General features: G+C 44.7%; 1 protein-coding gene across 2 annotated transcripts; it reads left to right on the top strand.

Moving 5' to 3' along the window:
- The first annotated feature begins 62 nt into the window (after window positions 1–62).
- CRY2 (cryptochrome circadian regulator 2) lies at window positions 63–22,908 on the top strand. 2 transcript variants are annotated; one of them, XM_066321194.1, is made up of 12 exons: window positions 63–275; window positions 3,075–3,183; window positions 6,716–6,858; window positions 13,770–13,954; window positions 15,265–15,353; window positions 16,421–16,561; window positions 17,060–17,371; window positions 18,432–18,583; window positions 18,709–18,911; window positions 19,393–19,482; window positions 19,994–20,132; window positions 20,619–22,908. In XM_066321194.1, exons 1-11 carry the CDS (start codon window positions 85–87, stop codon window positions 20,128–20,130), a joined length of 1,752 nt encoding a protein of 583 aa, XP_066177291.1. In that variant the 5' UTR covers window positions 63–84; the 3' UTR covers window positions 20,131–20,132; window positions 20,619–22,908. The 2 variants fall into 2 exon arrangements, with proteins under 2 accessions (XP_066177291.1, XP_066177290.1); XM_066321193.1 differs by having other exon boundaries at window positions 19,991–20,132.
- The last annotated feature ends 232 nt before the right edge of the window (window positions 22,909–23,140 follow it).

The raw sequence follows: 23,140 nt of genomic DNA, 5'->3' as shown, positions 1-23,140 counted from the left end.
CCGCCCCTCCGCGCTGATTGGCTGTCGCCGCGCGCGCCAATCACGCGGCGGGGCGGGGCCAGGGCCGCGGTTCGGGCGGCGGCGATGGCGGCGGCGGCCGCGCTGGGCCCGGCGCCGGCCCTGTGCCGCTCCGTGCACTGGTTCCGCCGCGGACTGCGGCTCCACGACAACCCGGCGCTGCAGGAAGCGCTGCGGGACGCCACGTCCCTCCGCTGCATCTATATCCTGGACCCCTGGTTCGCCGCCTCTTCCGCCGTGGGCATCAACCGCTGGCGGTGAGTGGCAGCGGGCCGCGGGTGGGACCGTGCGGGACGAGGAGGTTCCCGCGGCACCGGGGCGCTCTGGGCACGGTGTGGGCCCTGTCGCTCAGGCCGCAGCAGCACACGTTTCCGTGTCGGGCCCGCTTACTGCTCCTCCCGGCCCTTCCTCGGGAGAGCGGCTGTGCCTTGTCCGCTTGGCCTCGGCTCGGTTTTCTCGGCGGTGCTGCCTGACTGTGTGGGAGGATGCCTTCAACTTTATGTAACGTCATTAGACTTTATCAGGGGGGCGAGTGTATGAGAGCAGCAACCGATGGACGTGTAGCTTTGGGAAACCCTTTTCTTTGAATTTAGAGACGAGGGCAAAGAATCCTCTTCAGCTTCGTGGCTGCACCACGCCTCCCCTCTGCCCTTGGGCTGCCGGGCGCGCGTAGGCATGTGCGCACGCAGCTCCGTTCCTCCCATCACTCCGGTTTTTTTCGGAAATACACATCGGCCGCTGCTAAGAAAGTAGAGATGAAGCTGTATGGGCTTTTCCTCCTCTCTGCAGATGGAAAAATGTATACCATGAGTCATGTCTGTGCAAAGATCGAGATCTCATGTACCTGTAGCCAATAGCATTACATAATGCTGTTGTATCAGTCTCAGCAACCCAAACATTTGGAACCCCAATCCAGATAGGGATTCTCCTGGTGCAAACAAGTGAAGCAGATCTCCCACTACCCCCTCGGAGGAAGCATCTAGCTAAAGATGCTTTGAGAGCTCTTGGAAATGTCACGTGGCTGTGCACTAGGGAAACTGTAGTTGTAATTGATTGCCTATGCTATGTGACTTAGCTTCAGCCCAAGGAATGGGATTGTATGGGTCATGTCTATGTGTTTCTAGAATCTCACAGCAGAGGCTGGCTTAAGAATTGTAAATGTACAGAAGTTACCTTAGTGTAGTAATTCAAAGTACAGAAAATTGTGAATTCTGTTACAGGTATCTGAATCGATCTTTCCATAGAACAGACTTTCTACAGGCGGCAGCAGAGAGAAATGCCTTTCACGTGCTGCTGCTGTTACTGACTGTCCTCATTTGGAAGAACCCAAGTGGTGCCACAACAGATTAATTCCTGATCTGTTTAATCCTTGTTTGTTTCCACCAACTGTTGTGAAGGGAGGGAAACAGTTAGGAGTCTTCTTGACGATGTAATCATGGAATATATGAGCAAGCCAAGTTTTTAAAAATAATATTTTCTTGGAGGTGTGGAACTACTGAGGATGTCAGAAACGAGCACCACTGGCTGTTAGGCAAAAAACATATTAGCAAGTTACTTATGTTGGCCAAAGTTCTGTTCATTTCCATTGTGAGCCTTGGCCATGTTTTGCTAATTTTTTAACCCAAATATTTGTATTCAGAGTTGTGTTCTTCAAAGGCAAATGCTTATGTTTTATGTAGTTCTCACAAATTTTTCATGTTGATAATCCCTTGTTATTTAACTGCACAGCATGTATGAGCCATATAGGATTAATTCTTGTTAAAATTTTTACAACGCCTGGGACGGTTGATGCTCATACTTCATAAACGGAAATTGGGCTGGGGCTCAGGGAGTGGTTTGTTTAGGTTACCTGGACCTGGTTCGTGGTGTTCCCTTTTGTGATAGAGTGCCCTTCTTTCTGTGAACCCTGCACCCTTTTCTCCCTCCAGAAGTGCAGGGCCAACTTGTTCCATCTGGAAGCTCACAGTTCTCATCATGGGCAGTGCAGCTGAGGAGAGGGAAGTTACCGCTTTGCAGTGCAGTCGTAGCTTGGCTTTCCTTAGCTGTGGGAGGTCTTTAGGGAGCTGAGGCTGATACTCGCTCCTGGCAGATCACACTGCAGACTGGGCATGGAGGATGGAGGGCAAGGTAAGGGTTGACAGGCTCACTTCCAAAGGGTTGTGTGTTTACCAGCAGTGCCAGATTATGAGGAGACAGTAAAGTTTTAAAGCTGGTGTCTTTTGCAGAGCTAAACAAAACAAAGTGAAGTTACTATGTAGGTGGGGTGATGTGTGACTGGGAAAGCAAATATTATACATTTGGTGTTTTATAGCTTAGTAGGGGATCAGTAAGACATACCATTAAATGCAGAAAGCACTTACATGGCTTTTTAGAGTTTTGGGGTGAGAGGGAATAGATGAATTTCTTGGTGTGCTCTTATCTCTGTGCCTTCATGGTGCAAGGTGAATTGCAGCTCTCTTTGCAGCTCAAACTCAAACTACAGATGATTCTTGCCTTGGGAGATCTTGGTGCTCAGTCTTGTGCTACTGATGAGCTGGGAGAGCACTCTCCTGTGACATGGTGTATTCGTAGCTAGAACTGTAAAACTTGCACAATTCTTGCAGTATTTCATTACTTTTCTTGAAATAGTGCATCAAAATTTTTCTACTGCATATGCAAAATCCCTTTCTGCTCCAAAACCTGTGCAAAAATATACAGTAGGGGATTACATGATTTTTGCTTTTCTCCATGTAATGTGGAGAGAAGAGCTGACAAGGGTGTTCTCCCACCTCTGAGAGAGAATGTGTGAAGTGGGTTGCAGTAAGAAGAAAATCCTGGAAACCTCTTGGATCTGGACAAGCACAAATTGCATATGAATGAATGGGAGCTGGCTGATGCTGCAATCTTAAAAGCTGCTAGACAGACCATAGATAAATATGAATTCTTGTTTTCTGGTTCTTGTCCAAATTTCCAGTTTGATTTGGTGATGCAGGTTTGCTGGACTTCCATGGAAATTCTCATTTGCCTTTTAGCTGTAACCCATCTGACTGACACTAACTGCTGTTTTTTCTTTGCAGATTTCTTCTCCAGTCCCTGGAAGACCTGGACAACAGTTTAAGGAAACTGAACTCTCGCTTGTTTGTTGTGCGAGGGCAGCCAACAGATGTCTTCCCAAGACTCTTTAAAGTAAGAAAATAATTTTGTGGAGCATAATGAAGAAAAATTAATGACCTGGTGCTAAACTTGCTTTCACTCCTTAATGATTAGTGATTCCTTTCGCATCTCTTTAACTATAACTAGTTCTTCACTATAACAAACTTCCCTCCGTAACTTCAGCTAACTAACTATTCTCTATAAGGGCCAGCTTGGGAGCCAGATCGCAGCTGAATTCAGACTTGCAAAGAAATGTAGTTGTAGGGTGTAACCTGGTATCAGGGTGCTCAGGTTTCTCTTTTTGGATGGTCTTCTTGAACTTTGTTTCTCTAAGTCACCTCTCACAGGGCTGCTCTGTGACACACAGACCCTTCATTGTTTAGAGCTTCTTCCCTAGTGGCTATTTGCTTGCTGCAGTTTTTACTTAGGAAGATTACCGTGTCCACAGACCTTTACAGACAACAGAAGTGCACTGATCTGTATGTGAATTGCAAATAAGATTTTGTGTTAAAATTTCAAAATTCAGGAGCTTTTATGTTAGCTGACCTTCCTTTACTTTTCTGTTCAAGAGTGCAGTTTAGTCATCTCAGCAGCAGGATGGATATAGTTTGTGTCCAAGCATCCTGCTGATGTACTGTTTAGGATGTGGAATATGCAGTTACCTTGGTGATCAATAATGGATTAGTGGGGTACATTTCTAAAGTGATATGTCAGTGCTGCAGATGTCAGGGCTAACAAGAGCATCTCCTTGCATATCAGAGCTTCTCATACAGTATCATTCTTTTCCATTCTGCTCTAAGACTGTATTTCCCCATGTCTTTGAACCTTTTTGACAATGTCTTTGATAGTGTTACAAAACTAAATGAAAAAAGCATGGCTCCCTGTAGTCATGAGTTGAGAGTATCATGAGGTCTGTGCCTTACAGCACAGAATTAGTGTCCCCCAAATCCTACTGTAGACCAGCTGCCGAGAAGGAGAGAGAACCTTAAATCTGTACCCTCCTTCTGTAAATGGTTCTGATGTGTATTTTCTGGAGGAGGGCAGTTGGTACTGGGGAGAGGAACTGGACTGTGCAGATGAGAAGGGACACTGATACTTATTTTGGCTTCTGCATCTTAACACATGACACAAACTATGTGCTGCTTTTAGCCTTTTCAGATTCTGGATTATTTTTATCTTTTGGTCTGCAAATAAGTTCAGCTGATAGTAGTTCATGCTCTCTTTAGTTTAGGGTATTCAGAGGATAATTAAAACTTTATCAGAGAAAAATGCCTGCTTTGGTTAAAGAACAAAAAAAAGTTGGCGGATTCTGAAATTTGGAGAGATTGATTGTGTAATCAGACAGTAATGCATTTTGCTGCACTCTGGTCTGGGCAGGTGAGCTGATGAGTATCTCAGATGTGCTGTATCATAGCTGAAAGAAGTAGACGGAAAAAAGTAGTAGAAGGAAGTTTATGCTATTACACCGTAATTGTGTGGCTTTGGTAAGGATTGAGGCCTCTCCAAAGCTGCAACCCTGAACGCTGAACTAGTAGCAGCCCATACCTCACAGTCTGCTTTTGTGGACAGGAGAGTTATGTCACATTTGCTACTGCAATACTTAGACCTAATGTAATTTCTGCTCTGGCTGCCAGTAGCTGAGCTATGTTGTCACTAACAGTCACTGCAAAGGCACTACTGTGCATGGATACCATCACAAGTATACTTGTTAGCAATGTGTTAACTTTGCAGAAGTTTCTTGTCTGGCTTCTTCTGAATAAATGTCTGTAGTTTTACCTCTTCTGTAAAAGTGTGCTGTTTGTTCACTGAAGTATTCTCACAATTCCTCTGGGGTTTTTACCCCCTACAGTTTTTCTTTGGTCTAGGTTAGATACTAAGAGGCAAGTTGTTAGTCATGATTTTTCTTTTGTATATCTGCAGCAATTTACTGTCATACAGGTAACAGGATTTCTGGTTGATTGTGTTCTGCTTCCTGTGTACTACTGCATCACATAGAGCAGTGGCCTTCTGTAGGAAATACATGAATTTAAAGTGTTGGATGCTTACCTAAAATCCCTGTAAGCCTTAATGGTTTTTTTATTCCATTGTTTCAAGGTAGTATTGTGTATTCTTTGAGATCAAATCCATCTTTTCCAAGCCTTCCAGTTGATACTGGCTTTCTTATAGAAGAAAGAAAAGTTTAAAGTGAAATGTTAAATCACGTAGGAGCCGGGCAAGGCCTGGAATGTATCTGTCTGACCCCTGCTCTGAGTTAGAGATGCTGTCGTGTTCTTATTTTGAAAAATGGGTGGAGAATCTCTTTAAGATTACATTCATTGCTTCATAACTGGTTAATTTCTCTGTCCTTCCTAAAATTAATTTTAGGGCTGAGTCTGCAAGTTTAGAAATGTAGGTAGCTTGTACAGTTGTTTTCTGCTTCTAAATCCCCTTCCCCATCTTTGGCATTATTTTTAATGGTCTTCAGGGAGCTAATCACATTTGTTCTTTGTGCCTTGCTTCTGTTTCGCAGGTAGAAAAGTCTCCTGTATATACAGGGGTGATTTAGACTGTCTCACTAGAATAATGTGGTTCTTAGTTGTGTGAGGGTTTTCTTAATTGTCTGTAGGTTTCTGGTTGTGTTTGTTAAACAAATCTGTGGGCTGCTGCTCTGCTTGATGGATGTCTTGGGAGGGTCGCTGTGGAAACCATTAAACCTCTTCTCATAGGATTCATTTTCTGAGGGAAAAAACTAGGCCATAGACTTTGAGAACAATCTGTGCTCTAGAAAAACCTAGAAGAGGCTGAGTGCTCTTCCATAAGGCCTATGCCATGCAATTTGTGAGGGATCTATTAAAGGTAGGAAGACCAGAATAAGTGCATGCCTTGACTAGAGGGGCTGGATCTACGTGATCTTTAAGGTTCCTTCCAGCCTCAACCATTCTAAATTCTCCAGTTCTAAAATAACTCCAAAAAGGCAGGACTTTAAATCTGAATTGCAGTATCATACTCTACTGTGAACACCAGAAAGGTTCACTCAGTTGCTCTCCTATGTCCTGCAATTTTCTGTTTCTTTCTGTTTGGGTTGGACATTGCTTTCCTATTGTGTGATGTCTTTAGAGACATCAGGAAAAATTTAGAATGTATTGGTTTTACTTAATGTTGCCACATAAAAACAGAGAGGGTTGAGCACAACTTCTGTTGAAAGAATTTTCTGAAATGCTTTTTCTGCAAATGCTGGCAGAGGATGGTAAGGTTACTTCAGGACAGCATGTGCAACAAAACGTGGTATTGGTAGGCTCAGGGACTGAGCTGAAACCTAAGAACAGTAATAGAAGAGAACTGAACCTCCTCTGATGTGTTTTAAACCTGACATCTACAAATTTGCATAGCAGATGTGATGTTTGCTAGAGCTGATAAAATTGTTGCTTCTTTGGTTATCTCAAATCCAGATTGCTGTTCCTCACAGCAACGCTCTCAAAACTTCCAGAATATTAAACTGCTCAGGAATTCTGAAATCTTAATTTGTAATTGTGCTGGTTAGAAATATTCTTCTGTTTGACAGCTGGCTGTATTGTTTTTGTTGCAGGAGTGGGGAGTCACTCGTCTCACCTTTGAATATGACTCGGAGCCGTTTGGAAAGGAGAGGGATGCAGCTATCGTCAAACTGGCCAAGGAGGCTGGTGTGGAGGTGGTGATAGAGAACTCCCACACCCTCTATGACCTGGACAGGTACGGAGAGAGAAGGGACAGAGGTGCTGTCTAGGCTAGGCTGGGATTGTCATGTCTGCAAAGACTTCAGTCTCTTCCATTACACTGACTGCTGTCATGCCGAGTGAGCCTATAAGGATTACTCTGCACACTCCACTTTTGATTAGAACACGTCAAAGTGCTCACAGTGACGTGAATGTACAGAAAGGTGTTGTCTCAAGCTTATTAAACTCTGTACTTGAGTGTCATTTAATTTGCTCAGCTGTGTCCTATTGATTGCTCTCCTTGAGCATGTCCTCAATGTATGGAGTGCTTTGTTCTTGCTTCATTGTAATAAACATAGTTGAGCTGTTGTCTCAAACAGGTTTTGAAAGCAGGGCTTTTAACCGACATCTGGAAGAAGTAAGACAAGGTAGATTGGGACAAACTTTCCTTTTTCTAAAACTTGAATGCTTTGTTTTTGTTGTGTGTTTGCTGTGTTTGTTGTTTTGATTATGAGTTTTATATATTTACTTATATGTATAATCTTTCTATATACATGGGATTTTAAATGGTGGTGACAGTCTTTCAGCTAAGACTCTAGGGTATGCTTGACTTCAAAGTCAGTACAGTGTCTCAGTACTATTCTTACAGGTTGCTTGCTTTCATTTCTTTCTCCCTTTTTTTTTCTGCTTTTCTTTCTGGTGTGACTTGGCCAGTAATGCTGAATGTAGATTTTCTTCTATAAATATTTAACATCTATGATTTGCTGTGGGAAGGAGCTTTGCAGTTAGCACATATTGTATGGAAATGTTTGTCTGTGGAGGAGGAGGATTCTTGAACCTGTCTTCTAATTCTTCTAATTCTGCATCAGAAGACCGTGTTTATTACCAGTGTTTATTACATCCTCACCTTTCCAATGTTCATCACATTCATCTTCACGTCACCTATGTCTTTTCCAAAGTGGAAAGTTTCAGGTGGAATCTGTTCTAAATATCTTGTAAGTTTTCTAAATCTAAATCTCTTGTAAGTTTTATCACCTTTCTTTATACTTTCAGGTATTTCTAGAGCTGGAGAGTGGTGGTGAAAATGACAACTAGTGTGCAAAATGTAGAAGCAACATGGATTTTTAGTATGTTGTAGTGTGTCTTGTCTTTTCCTAAGTCGGTAGCATTATTTCTGCTTTTTCTAAGTGCTGCTAAACATTAAACTGATGTCTCAGGGCATCCTTCCAGAATGGTCGTAGCTATTTGAGAGGCTGCTGCTGTATAAATAAGTTTAGGATTGCATAGCTATGCATATGGAGAAACAACATGACCAACACTACAATTTCATCTGATATTTTTGGCAGCTGGTTATGTGGTATATAGGGAAATTTTTAAGTTGCTTTTTATCTTTAGCTATCCCAGATAGCTTATTGCGTCAGTAAAGTTTATCATCGTGCTCTTTCTTGTCCCTTCCCAGATATTTTGTAAAGAGCAGCAGAAGCCCTAGCTCAGCTCTGTGTAGGACTTCTCTTCCTGTTGGAAAAATAGATTCCTTCTCTAATTCTGTATATCAAAGAATTTTCTGTCAGCATGGACCTTTCCTTATTGCAAATTATTGTGGTTTCTTAAATTTTTTTCAGTGAGAGATCTAGTCAGGTGGCTTCTCAAAATTCACATAATATATATCAATTAAATCTCCCTTGCCCCAGGCTCAAATGTCTCTGATAGATTTTCAGGCACAACTTCCCTTTTACCAAGGCCAAATTAACCCTCAAGCATATTGCATATATCCATGTATTCACTGTTTACCATTACTATTTTCTACCCATCTGCCTAATGCTTATATCAGTCTTCATTTGTCCCTCTTATGCCCCTGAAATGCTTTAAAAAGCTGGAGTTGTATTTACTTTCTTTTTTCCTCTCACAGTATCTGGACAGTTTTGTATGACATGCAGCAGCTATTAGTTTGTGTATTTCATTCCATCTTGTACAATTTCTGGATAAATATTTGGTGGTCCTGGCCAGCTTTTCGAGCATAGCATCATTTTGTGGCACTTTTTCCTGGTCTCCCAATCTGATAGAATCACATCTGATAGATTTTCTTAAAAGAAACCAAGAGTCATAGATAGCTAGACCTAGATACATCCATAGTGAATACACCTGCAAAAATATATGCAGGGGTTTTCTTGTGCTGTTACAGTCTCTCCTTTCTTTAATGAACTGATCACCTCTTTGCCCTATAAGTATCTTGGACTGTCTCTAAAGGGGATGTTTTTCGTTCAGGTTTTTTTACTACTTACATTTTTTAAGAGGCATCTCAAACTTTGATTTAGATTAGAAGGTGAAAGAAAGCTGTGGTTTTTAATTTAACCTACCAAAGTTTGCTGGGTTTCTATCATTGTCTTTATTTTCCCAAAAGATTCTACCTCTGTTGTTTTAGCTGATGCTATTCTTTAATTGTGTTGACTCTTGTGATCTTTCTCAAATACTTTTTCACATCTGTATGGTATTGTTGCTCCTGGAAGAGTGTTAAATTGACACATGCTAAAGTCACAGTTAGAGCAAGCAAGTGATAACTAATATTTTCAGATATACCTTAGCACTGTTTAAGACTAAATCATGAATTGACACTTCTTGTGGGTCCTTGCTTTCTTGTTCCGTGGAGCAGTCATTTATGGCAACTAGAAAACTGGGTTTTGGCAGGTGATGGGGTGTGATAGATACCCAGTCTGTGTGGATGTACTTGAAGTCTCCAGTTACTCTGGCATTTCTTGATTCTTGGCATCTCTGAAATTTCTCAGCAGGTGGTAATACAGTTTAATACTGTATTTCTCCTGGACGTCCCAGAGTATCTCTCCCTCCAGCTATGTTATCCAGTCTTCTAACTCACAGTATGTGTTGTTCCTCTGCTCAGCATAATGCTTTTTCTGCATAATTAGCAGGTGGTAATAATACCTGGTGGCGGCATCCTACTTCTCATCCATTTTTAATCAGGTTTCTGACAAGATTGTCAGCCCAGTTTCAAACAATTTAGACTAATCTTTCACTCCTCCATAAATTATTGCAGCACTTCTCTTGTCTCCTGTAGTGTATTCCTGGTACTACCTCTACCAGCTCCTTTTAAACATTTGCCAAGAGCCTGTTCAGTTAACTTTTGAATTTGACCAGTTTTACCCAGTAGGAAGATTAGTGTGCCCCTTGTTGGCACTGCCAGCATAGCAATGTGATTATCAGAGCATCTTTCACCTCCTCTTCCCCAAAACAAGGAGGAGGGGGGGTATAGAAAATGAACATCAGTGCTGGAAGATATTCAGAAGAAAATCTGGGAATTCCCAGTCAAGATTAGCAATGCTCAGATTGTAGAAGTCAGACAGAAAAAATAATCTCTTGAGTATCAATTTAGCCTGCTTATAAGCCTTTACTTGACAATTATTCTGTCTGACAACTTCCAGATGACAGGTTGTTTTGTCTCTTCCCTCCATCTGCCTGTTTTCTCCTCCTTAGGATTTAAATCCTTCGTAGTGTGTTTACTGATGGTCAGCACTGTGGTTGCTGTAATCCCAGCAGGCTGGGTTGTTCAGCGAGAGTGGCTTAGGTCAGAAAAGAACACTGTGATCTTGTGTCTTTGTAGTGTACCTGATGATCAGCTTTTCCTCACATACCCTACCTAGCCTAAGGCTGAAATGACAGTAGGATGTGTTCTCTTAGGAGCACGTACTAACTGAAAGGAACCAAGCATGGGGAAGCGTGCATGCCTTGGTGTTTCTGCAGTTCAGTACACTATGTCAAAAAGGTGGGTTATTTCTAAGAAGGTTTACTCAATCTTCTGCCTGCCACATCTTGTATCGTCTCCTGTCTCTGGTGTCAGGTGTTTTCCCCCACTGCAGATACCCAGCCTGTCACCAAGTCACTTCTTCAGCTCTCATCATCTCAGTATGTGTTCTGCAGAAGTTGAATTGTTTGTTCTTTGTTCAGATCAGTTGGTTATCTCTCCATCTCTCTGAATGTGTAGAAATACCTCTTGTTCTACGTACATAGAGCCCTCCATGAGCTCTGGAGCAGGGATTTGGATCAGAGCAATTGCATAAGCTGGCGAGGCCAACAAAACAGTCCGTGTGCATTGGGCAGCCTGTGTGCCCAGTGCTGGCAGCCAGCTCTTCCTCCCGCAAGGACGTGGGGGAGCACATTCAGTCCCTTGCCAGAATCCAGCCTTGTCATTTGCAAGCGAGCTGAGGTGTCGGGTATTTGAGGCCAGCAGCTCTCCTAAGCTCATTAGCCATCCTGCAGGGGCACTTCTGTGGAGATGATTCACAAGCTGCACCTGTGAGGGCGTGCGTTTGAGTCTGCAGACACTCTTGTCACAAATGACTGACTGTAGGATACCTAATAATCATAGCAGTGGTAGAATTTTTTAGTCAGGTTTGGGTTGCCTGCTTTCCTGAGGTAAAGTGTAACTGATGATGAAACAAACCATCATAACTTCTGGCCTCAAGGTACTACTGTCAGATAGTGCTGGGCAGCATATTGCTAGTTTGGTAGAACAGCCAGTTTTGGGTGTGGGCACTAATCAGTGTTAGGTTCTGTGTGATGAATACAGTGATTCTCTGTTCTGCGTCAACTAGAACAACTGCCACATGTGGCAAATTGGGCTGAGGGAGATGGATGAAGCAGGGGTATTAAATCCTGGGTAGAGGCCTCCCTTTTTTTGCTAGTGAAAGTGTATGGCCTGGATTAGAAGGTCAGTATGAGGAAAGAAAGGACTCCTGCTTGGGGAACTTACTGTACAATTCTTTGTAGAGGAGGCTGAACAGTACCCAGTACTGTTACACTGTACAGTGTAACAATACACTTACAATACCCAGTAAGTGTAGTATAATATCCCATATTGTGCAATACCCAATATTCTTGACTTCTTTTCCTGGCAGTATTGTGAAAGGTCCAGATTTAGTGCATAATGGCAGTGTCAGGTGCTGTGAAATGTGCAACTTGTCGTAGTCCTATCTTAAAATATTTGTGTCGCAGATGCAATAACTCTTTAGGAATTCAGGAGCTATACTAGGTATCTTTACTCATGTTCACATCCTTGAGGATTTCAAGTACAGGCACTAGCATCCGTCTGCTAGTTACAGTGATTTGCTCCAAGTAGCTAGCTGTCCACAGAAGTTTTAGCTGTGAATCTTGTACAGTGGTGTGGATATCAGACTGAACAGCAGCTTTAGCAGGACTGAAAGAAGTGGCAGTGTGGAAGAAGTAGCTTCCCTGCCCCCATCCTAAGCACCTCATGTGGTGCAGCTTTGTCACGTTTTCTCTTCAAAGCTCTGAATTTCTGTGGAAGCAAGTGAACCTACCTAGAGTGCTCTATCTGGAAATGCCTCACTTCTCATCCAGTGGAAACACTGATCTTCTGGGGATCTTTGGCTGCTCTTGTTTGGGAACTCACAAAGCATCCACAGAGAAGAGTGTGGTGGGTAGTATTCATGAGTTCTGTCATTTCTTGCCATCTCTGGGATGGAACATGGAGACAGACAGCGAAAAAGTGCATGCAGGAAAGCAGAGAAGATGTGCTCCGGTGTGGTGATTCAGGACAGAATGTGTTGGCTGTAAGGCCAGTGGAAATACATCTGTCCCCGTGTATGTCTGTGTCAGATTGCTGTGCCCACACCGTGGCCATATTTACAGCCTGGCACTAAAAATGTACAATACTTTGCACTCTGTGCACATCCGGATGGCCCTCCTTTCCTGCCCTGTTCCTTCATCTCTTTATCTCCCAGTGCTTACAACTTAAAGGCAGAAAACCGGGAGGAAAGTGCAGGAGAGTTCATTTTTAATCTGTTCGATGGTGCTGCCCGTGTGAAGGCTGCGCTTCCCTGGCCGGGTGTGTGTGAGGGCTGGCTCCCGGCCGGGGCCGCTCCCGGGAAGCCGGGTCAGCGCGCAGCACACGTGCGGGAGCGCCCGGCGCCGGCGTGTCGCTCCGCCCCGCCACACGTGCGGCCCCGGGGGAAGGGGCGGCACATGGCGCCCGCCCCAACGCTCGGCTTCAGGCCCGGCCCCTTGCATAAGCTGTTGATTGTAATGGCTGGGGAAGGCTGCTCCGCTGCAGCTCCAGTGTGAGCTGTGGGGTTGCCTGCCTCCGCTTTATGTAATGCTGGCGATCCCTGGCGATCGGCTTTGCTGTTAACTCCTTCCGCTCCTGCAGGAGAGGGGTTAAAAATGGCATCTTTCAGCCTGAGGAAGTTCACCTTGCCCAGGGGGCTTCTCAAAGCTCTGTCCCAGGAAAAATAAGACTGCGTGGCCCCAGCAGGCAGTGGATGCTTGGTGAAGTAGAGGAATGGGAAACCTTGACTGTCTTTCTCCATAGTGTGATCTGACACAGGTCAATACCATGAGACAGTGCTGCTCGTGACTTTATGGCATGGAGGAGGATAGTGATCTCTCTAATCACAGGGAGAGAGGAATGATGCAAACTGGGATTTGTCTCATCCAAGATAGGTGGAGGAGGGGTCACTTAGCAGGCTGACTCTTCTGTGTCATACAAGAAGGAAGTAAGGTCAGAGTCAGGATATCACAAGGTGTCAGGGGAACAGATGCATGCCTAGGATTTGGCACCTCAGGGAGACAAGCATTAATCAGATAGAGATTTCCTACAGGGGTCTGATGTGGAGCTCTGGAGAGAGATGTGATGTTCAGCTTAATTCAGCTGGAGCTGTTTTTGGTAGGGTTTTTTTCCTATGGAGATGAGGAAGTATGTGATGTTTTGTCTTCTGATGTATTTTAGGATTTTGGTTGGTTGGTTTTAATATCCCTTAGAGGGATGCATCAAATGAAATGTAAGTCTGTAAAGATTTCTGTATCCAGAGTGAGAGGCTACCCTGAACAGAGATAGCAGGGTCCAGTTTGGATGTCATTTCCTTGTGTCTTGTGTGGTAGTGAGGCTGTGTGGTTTCACCTTGTTTATTTTATCTCCAGAATAATTGAGCTGAATGGCCACAAGCCACCCCTCACCTACAAGCGCTTCCAGGCCATCATTAGCCGTATGGAGCTCCCAAAGAAGCCAGTGAGCACTGTAATAAGTCAGCAGATGGAAACATGTAAAGTGGACATCCAGGAGAACCATGACGATGTCTATGGGGTCCCATCCCTGGAGGAGCTGGGTATGTGTCAGAAGTGAAGGCAAGGACTACTACTAGCTGAAACAGGATCTAGTGGAACTGTTTCCAGTGGCTGGCACATGTTCTCATCTGACATGAGCTGCCTCTAGCCATAGAATGGCCTAATTTTTTCAACAAGTGCCGAACCTTGTGATAACACACTGGTATCCCTTGCACTGCTGTTGATGCCCAGCATCCCCTTTAGCATTGCTCTGAAGTGCTCTGCATCTGTCCTTGTGTTCTCTGCTGTACTGAGCATGTAACCACTGTGCTAGGATCTCATGTCCTCACCAGCTGCGTGCCTCCTACTGCAGTCTCAAGCACCTTGTGTAACAGACCTGAAGAGGTAAACTAACTGTGTACCAGGTTTAGATAATTTCATTCAGTTATTACCAAGCAGCACCAACTTGAGAACTTAGCAAGACAAAAGATATTACCAAAATTCCTTTCACTCATCCTGCTGTGCCTTTCAGTCCTGTAAGACTCAAAGAAGGAGAATGAATAGCTTAGGTGTGAGGAGTGCAAGACTAACATCAGAGATGTGAATCTAAATGCAAGGAAAGAAAGGACTAATGCAGAATACTGTCTGTGTGTCTGTGACTGGAGGCTCCATACCAACTTTATAGGAAGTATCTACTGGTACCTTAAGGCACAGTTTCAACAGTCATATAAAAGCATGGGGCTTCACAGCAGGAGTGTCCTACGGGCTGCAGTCCTGCATGGATCTAATTTATTGTTGGCCAAATGTGAGACTGCCTGTAACCTTACACTACTCTGCTTGCTGCCAGAGGAGGCTCCTCTGTCTGCCCAGAGCAGTGCAGGGGTACTGCATTATTGCTTCCCGCTTTGCAGTTGTTCTTTTGCACTAATCCAGTGCCTTCCCCAGCACCAGCCTCAGCAGAATAGGAGCCTCACCAGGAGCAGCTGGGCTATCTAGTGAGCTGCTGATGTCAATGGCAAGGTGTTTTATAAGGCAGAGCTGTGAGCAGATGTTTCACTGCCAGCTGCTCTGGCCTTTGGAGCAGAGCCCTGTGAGTCGTGCTGACACACCAGAGAATGCTGGCTGTGAGCAATGGGGAAAGTCACCATAAGGCTGCCTGAAGCATTGCAGAGAGAGGCCCTTGAAGTGTAGTGTCATGAGCAGGCTCTCCCCATATCCTACATGATTTGCCTGCTGTACAAGGATTAGAGCAGCAACTAAGCTGAATTAGGCTACTGTAGTATGTACTGTCTTGCTGTTGTTAATGCATAATCCTATATCTATGCCCTTTGTCTAGGCATGGCTTCAAATCTTACAAAATTCTTTCTCTCAGGCTTTCCTACAGATGGTCTTGCTCCTGCAGTTTGGCAGGGAGGGGAGACAGAAGCTCTGGCACGGCTGGATAAACACTTGGAAAGAAAGGTAACTCATTATTTAAGTGGCAATTCCTGCAGACTGTGCCTCCAAATTAAAAATGTAGTGTTGCCCATTACCACGTTCTTTGCTCTTCTTAGCAGCGGTCATAGCATTCATCTCTGGAAAGGAGTGTATGCCATTGTTGAAGTACTCCTGTGATTTTAGGTTTTGTGTGGAGCAAGGAGCTCATGGACTTCCTTAGCTCCAAAAATTTAGAGCAGCGTATTATTTATGCTGCTGTTTGAAGCACATTCAACTCTTTTCCTTTTTTCTACTTCTCGGTTTCCTTTAGAGGAGTGCAAACTTGGAAATTCTCCTATTAGGTTGTTCAGTCCCTGCTGCACACTGCACACCATCTCTTTTTCATCTTTACCTGAGGTATTAGTGTGAGTACATGCTTATAAAAGAATGCCTTACCCTAGTCCATCAGCTTCTTAATAGGTTGTCTCACTGGTGGGCATTCCTTGAGCCCCTTGTTGAAATAATCAGATTTTTTTCAATGGGGCTGATGCTCTTGATTATAATGCACGAGGCAAGCAATTTCAGAGTAGTGAAAGGTGACCCAGCTGCCAAACCATGACTCAATTGTAACCATTTTGTACTTCTTTAATTAATGCTGGATGGCTTGATGTCAGTTGTGGAAATCAAAACATAAATACTTGTGCTGAAGAGGGAATAAATTATCAACATGATGCTCAACAAAAGGGTCTGAATTTCCCCAGTTTTCTTGTTCAGTGTGTGAAATGAGATAGGCATACCTGAACATAAACAGTTGTGTTAGCTTGTATCCCTGGGAGCTCTCAGGGTTGTTAGCTCCTGTACACAAAGCAAATTAATCCTCCTGGGCAAAATAACTGCCGGTTTAAATCCTGGAGCAAAGATTTTGCATTTCTTGAATGAGGCATGGGGTTTGGGATTGCCTGCTGGAAATCTCTCCCAGCAGTGGTTGGAAATAAGTAGAAGAGACTGTGCTGTCAGATGTGAGTGGCCTCACCACCTGCACAGAGGCTTGCCTTTAGCAGTGTACTGCAAATACAAGGGGGTTTAGGCTCATTTCTCCTGAATCTGTCTAGGCATGGGTTGCAAACTACGAGAGACCAAGGATGAATGCCAATTCATTGCTGGCCAGCCCTACAGGACTCAGTCCCTACCTGCGTTTTGGCTGCTTGTCCTGCCGCTTGTTTTACTATCGTCTCTGGGAGCTGTATAAGAAGGTAAGACATGGTTCACCTGGAGGGCAGGTGGGGTTTGAGCATATATAGCATGATGCTGGTTGCCAGACAGTGTGCCAGAATTGGTGCAAAAGATACAGTTGCCTCCCCTAATGTTTGATTGTAGGGCTGAGCTTGTTGCTACTACAAGAGGAGGCTTTTGGGTAAGAAAGTAATTCTCCTGTGTATACTCACACAGGCCTTAAATCTGGTGGTACCTTGTTCTCCAGTCTGGACTTCTGTGTTACGAGCCACGTAGAGCATTTGACTGTTAATTTATAATCATTCCAGTCACTTGTTATTGTACTGAGTGAACCTGTGTCAGTGCTCTGACTTCACCATCTGGGCTTTCTGATAAGGAGTGATCTGGCTTTGAGCTCCTTGATAGCAGTGGTCAGTAGCTGACTTGGGAAATGTGTGTAAATGCGTGGGTGCCTCACAGCTCAGCTTCATGAGGCCAGTCTTTCTGTGCTTGTGAACATCCGTGTTCCCTCTGCACAGGTGAAGCGGAACAGCACACCCCCCCTCTCTCTGTACGGACAGCTTCTGTGGCGGGAGTTCTTCTACACAGCAGCTACCAACAACCCAAAGTTTGATCGCATGGAGGGCAACCCCATCTGCATACAAATCCCCTGGGACAGGAACCCTGAAGCCTTGGCAAAGTGGGCAGAGGGCAAGACAGGCTTCCCTTGGATTGATGCAATCATGACCCAACTGAGACAAGAGGGGTGGATACACCATCTGGCCAGGCATGCAGTGGCCTGCTTCCTGACCAGGGGTGACCTCTGGATCAGCTGGGAGTCTGGAGTCAGGGTGAGTCCTGGCATTTTCAGATGTTTGCAGGAGGTCATAAGGAAAACAAAGTCTCCCTGGCACTTGCTGCAAGGATGGGCACACAGGTATGGCTTTTGCTTCATGTGTAAAAGGTGCATGGAAGAGAGGATTTGCTGGCAGTCTCTTGGCCAGCCAACAGCCTGACTTCTTTCTGCCTTCCACTTGCAAGGCTCTGACTGTATCACAAGCCTCAAGTAACCATAGCTAAATGTATTTGGGATCCACTGGTAAATACAGACTACGGTTTTGGGGGCATTTTAGTTTGGGGGAGGGTGGGTTGTGTTTGTAAAGCTTTTCTCAGTCCATCTGTTTCTTTACAAGTTTAATGTCACTTCTTAACCAGACCTTTTTCCTCCTTGTAAAATCCATCACCGTGCTGGTCAGGGAGTGCTCCATGACTGTGAATTCTGAGTCTAGAGTCTCTCAAGGAAAGAGGTAAAAGACCCTCCTTTTGGGCCATCTGAAGGGACAGACAGATGAACCTACCCAGTGTACATACTGCCCTGCACAAAAAGTGGAGGCAGGAGCATCTAGTAACAAAGCTGACAAAGAATATAAATTAAAGTGCTGCCTAAAGTGCAGCATCTCTGCATGGATGTGAGTGAGTTACTGCTGAAACCTTTCTGCCTCTTGGTGGTAGTGTGCTCTGGGACTTTCAGAGGGGTTCTTTTTCTTGCTTTGGTTCACATTCTTCTGTGCAGCATCCTCTCCCTTCCCAAGGCAGGTGCTTTACACTTGTTATGCCTGCCAGGCTAGGATCAATATCCAAAGCTTGCTCCAACACTAGGTAGTGATTTAGTCTGTAGCTGCATGATAAGCCAGCACTTTATCAGTGTGAGCAGACCATGCTTCCCTAAATGAAAGTATCAGGAAGTGAGATATGTGGACCAGCCAACTGACTTCAGCCAGCAGATCGCCTCAGTGCTGCTGCTCTGTTCTCATAGCTCTGTGCCTGCCATTTGAAATAGCATCTTGGGTCCTACTGCCACAAAGTCCTGCCCAGGGAAGGTCTCAGTGCCTTTTCCTCCAATTGCTGCAGGTGTTTGACGAACTGTTGCTGGATGCTGATTTCAGCGTGAATGCAGGCAGCTGGATGTGGCTCTCTTGCAGCGCGTTCTTCCAACAGTTCTTCCACTGTTACTGTCCTGTGGGCTTTGGACGTCGCACGGACCCCAGTGGTGACTATGTGAAGTAAGTGATGTTATTGGAGCTCATCTTTTTTTCTGGATCTGTAAGCTGAAGTCAAACAGTGGCTCACAGGTGCACAGCACTTTCTTGCATTGTGTGTGCTACACTGCTTTTTACTTGTGTTGCAGGAGGTATCTGCCCAAACTAAAGGGATTCCCCTCACGATATATCTATGAACCATGGAATGCCCCAGAGTCTGTGCAGAAGGCGGCCAAGTGCATCATTGGGGTGGACTACCCCAAACCCATGGTGAACCATGCGGAGACCAGCCGACTGAACATCGAGCGCATGAAGCAGATCTACCAGCAGCTGTCACGCTATAGGGGCCTCTGTAAGTACCAACAATCGCAAAAGTTTGTGTTTTTAATAGGAGATAAAATGCTGGGAGGAAAGGTCATGACTTAAAATAGGTATTACTTGTCTCTCTGGCCTGTCCTTGCTAGAGGAAGCAGTGCCTGCCAAACCTGCTCTGTTGGTTTCCAGGGGAAGCTCTATTATGTTCTCAGACAGCGAAGAGGGGATTGTGTTTAGGTCTGAGAGCTGCTGATAACATGGCATCATCCATATACCACCAATGGTCCATTCTTCACTTTGTAAGAAAACCTCAGCAGTATATTCTAAATAAATTCACTGCTGGATCACACAGTGTGTGTATGTAGTCAGCACTGGGTCAGTGTAACTCTGAACTCCTCCTGCTTTGGGATATGGATGTGCTGGTTGGTGATCAATAAGGTCTTTCTGTGAAAAGCTTCTCCCAGCCTAGATTTGGTTTTGTTTTGTTTCTTAACTAAGATCCTCTTGCCATTCTCTAGGTTTGCTGGCATCTGTCCCTTCGTGTGTGGAAGATCTCAGTGGCCCTGTCACAGACTCAGCTTCAGGGCAGGGCTGCAGCACCAGCACAGGTGAGTTGGAGCTAATTTGTGTGCTTTTGATTTTCATATCACCTTAAAGGTTATAGGCAGGAGAGGATCCTTTTCTAATAAGAAGCAGGTGTGTAGCTAGGAAAACATAGATTACATTAGCATCCCTTTACCTTTCTTTGGAAGTCCCCAGTGAGCCTTCAATTCTAAAATGGCTGAAGAGTAAGAGTTCATTAATGTGACTCTTTTATTGCCTGTATGGGATCATATACAGCCACTTGAGGGAGAAGTGCAGATCACTGTAGGGTTAATCAGGTATAATTAAGCTGTCCTCTGTCAAAGGAGGATACTTTTGTGTTTTTTCTGGATGACTTAATTCTGCTTTTAATAAAGATTTTTTGGTAAAAGTTTTCAGGGAGGTTGTGACCAAATGTGTCTGTGCTTGTGCAGTCTTCTTTCTCCCAGCTCTGTGGCAGGTTAGGCCAGGGTGTGCTTATGAGGCCATCTAAATGCAGAGGAATCATTGCAGTGACTCTTCTTCTTTCTATAGCAGTGAGGCTGTCTCAAGCAGACCAGGCTTCTCCAAAACGCAAACACGAGGGAACGGAAGAGCCATGCCCTGAAGAACTGTACAAACGAGCCAAAGTGACAGGTCTCCCTGCTTCAGAGATCCCTGGAAAGAGTTTGTGATTGTGAGTAGTTCCTAGTGTGATCTGGCTTAGACTGCCTGGTTCTAGAAGCTAACAAGGCTCAATCTTTACTCCCACCATTTTAATTAAAAAAAGGACTTCCTTGTGGAGGGATGTGTAAGGTTCCAAAGTGTAATTCCAGAGCCCAGAAATGTGGCAGTGGTCTGCCCGCCGGATGTTCGGATTTTGCGTAACTCGCTGTTAGCTCCGCTGTCCGGTGGAGAGCGGTGCCCTGCTGCTGGAACTGTTACAGAGCACAGCTGTTGGTGCCTTTGCTCTTGTGTGGCTGCTTCTCCTTCCACAGAGAGGCCTCACAATCAAGTTTTCCCATCTGGTGAGGGTATAGGCTAGAGCAGGAGAGCAAGCAGGTCAGTCATCTGCCTGCAATGCTCCAGATCCCAGGAGGGAAGGAGCTGGTCACATGTTCTACCAACTTTTCAGTATGATGGGGAGGTCAAGGCAAATTGTCTCTTTTACTTTCCCCTACAGCCAGCAAGAAGCACCTTGCAAGTGAAGAGGGAGAGTGCTGAAGAGGTCACCAGAAGAGTAGGAACTGCTGTCACAGAGGGACTGGAACTTGCGATCTGCAACAGAAAATCCAGTCTCATATAACTGTGTAATTCCAATAGCTGCCACAGAAGGGCACTGCATTATCTGTGCTTGGGAATATTTGGCTTTCTGATATCCAGAGAGCCAAATACATCTTTTCTCAGCCATGCCCAAAATCTGCCCATGTTAAAAAGGGCCAGAACATTCTGTCAACTTGCTCACTCCCAGGTGTGTCTTTCTTTTCTGACAATGGCTCAGTGCACATGACTTGATGCATTGATGTAGGAATCAGCATCTGCACATCTCAGAAATAGTGAACATCCTTTCTCATCAATAGTACTTGGTAGTGATGTATGCTGATTAATTCAAATTATAGTAGGAGTTAAGAAGGAAGCTGCTACAATGTCAAAAATAGAGTACCCATCCTACGAGAGAACAGGGAAAACCTGGTATTTCTTTCATTAGGCTAGGCTGATGAGGAAGGAAATGCTTTCTGAGTAAATCAGGGTAATGCTTATGAGGGATGGAAACAAAATGAAGGTCAGTTGTAGCACAAGAACAGATACATTTGAGAGGCACTTAAAATCTTCCCTGCAAAAGAACCTTGCCACTGCCAGGTGAGCTGTAGTGCTATTGCCTGGAATGGGTGGCTTCAGAGCTGTTAGACATCTGGGGAAGAAGAACTTTCTACAACTCCCTGAAAGGACCTTGTAGCCAGGTGGCAGTTTGTCTTTTCTCCCAGGCAACCTGTGACAGGACAAGAAGACACAGTGTTAAGCTGCACTGGGAGAAGTTAAGGCTGGATATTAAGGAAAAGTTCTTCACAGAAAGAATGGTTGGGCATTGGAATGGGCTGCCCAGGGAGGTGGTGGAGTTACCATCCTGGAGGTGTTTAAGAAAAGATTGGTTGTGCCACTCAGTGCCATGCTGTAGTTGACATTGATGTTAGGTCGTAGGTTGGATTCAGTGATCTCAGTGTCTTTTCCAGCCTAGTTGATTCTGTGACTCTGAGAAGGAGGAAGTCTTTTGAGAATAAGATCATGCCTTGATATGAGCAAAGCAGCATCTCGGAATAGATCTGATCCAGGTAATAAGGAAGCTACACCTGGGCCCAGCACTCTACAGCGTTTCCTTCCCTGAATGAGAGCTCTCAAATGAAGCCTCTGGTGTGTAGCCTGTGCAGTGCCTGATACTGATAGGATGTATTACACGTCAGCTCCTTGAAGTGAGTCTTCCTCGAGCTCAGAGTCCAGTGTCCATTCCATTTTCTCTTTTCTGTATTGGCATCTGTGTTTTGAATTTCCACACAGTGAACTCCTGTACCTGCCCACTGCTCCTTGCCACTTGCATTCACGCTGGTGCTTTGTAGCCTAGCAAAGTGACTGTGTAGCTTTCCTGGCTCTTAACCATACACTCCTTGCCGAGTCCTGTTACTTGTCAGGTCAGCACAGAGCTGACAGAGCACCTCTGGCCTACCACCAAAGAGTACAGGGGAGGGTAGTACTGCAGAAGGTTCTCTCCCATGGCTGTTTCCAAGAGGAATTAGATGGAGTAGCTCATCCCGTGCAATAGGCTGCTGTTGGCACTGTTTTCATTTGCTGTCCAAAACCTTTCATCCCTGCCTGACACAGATAGTGTGGGGCTATATGTGAGCTTATGCAGCTAACTGCTTGGGGAGTACAGGAGTTGTCTCCCACTGAGATAATCAGATTCAGTTTTGGAGCCTGTGTTTGAACCCAGAGCAACAGGGTTGTGAATAGAAACTGAGTCAAATGTACCTGAGAAACCTGAAGTGGTTGAATGGAGTCTGTGAATAAATTTAATGAATAGCTGAATAACCTTTCCTTCCCATTCCCTGGGGCATTGATCTTACGTTCTTTTTCTGCAGAGAATCCACTGGGCAGACTGTGAACAGGTAGAGAGTCACTTTTCTTAACCTTACTTTCTTCTAAACTATTACTCATAGTCTGCCTAGTGGATAACCCAGTCATCAACAGGTCTTGTCCCCTTCAGTCTGACCCAGCTGTTACTCCCATTGTCTTGGGGGTAGAAAGGTATAAAGAAAAAGAGATACTCCCCTAACCCCATCTTCTGCTGCAGAGAGGAGAAAGGGGAAAAACATGCACTTTGTACACATAGGTTACAGAAATTGTGACTTCTGTCATTTGGAGAGTTTCATGCTTAGGCAATGGTCTGTAAATACAACTTTTTATAAATGTCTTTAACCCTCTTTTTGCTGTTGTACAAATTATTTCACTTGGTAAATTGAATTTTTGGGGCTGAATCAGTGGGAGTAAAGAGTCAGAGGGAGGGGAGGCTACATCTCTTAAGTGATCTAGAAGGCTTTGTGGAGGTGGGGGAGATGACATTTTCAAGGTTTCTGTCAGTACCTGGGATATGGATGGTGGTATTTGGAAGAGATGAAGCTCAGGTAGTAGCACTGGGAATGACACAGACACTTC

Source organism: Sylvia atricapilla, chromosome 6, assembly GCF_009819655.1.
Source record: "Sylvia atricapilla isolate bSylAtr1 chromosome 6, bSylAtr1.pri, whole genome shotgun sequence".
Lineage (NCBI taxonomy): Eukaryota > Metazoa > Chordata > Aves > Passeriformes > Sylviidae > Sylvia > Sylvia atricapilla.
The sequence above is the reverse complement of the archived record's forward strand: the minus strand, read 5'-3'. Positions and strand labels throughout refer to the sequence as shown.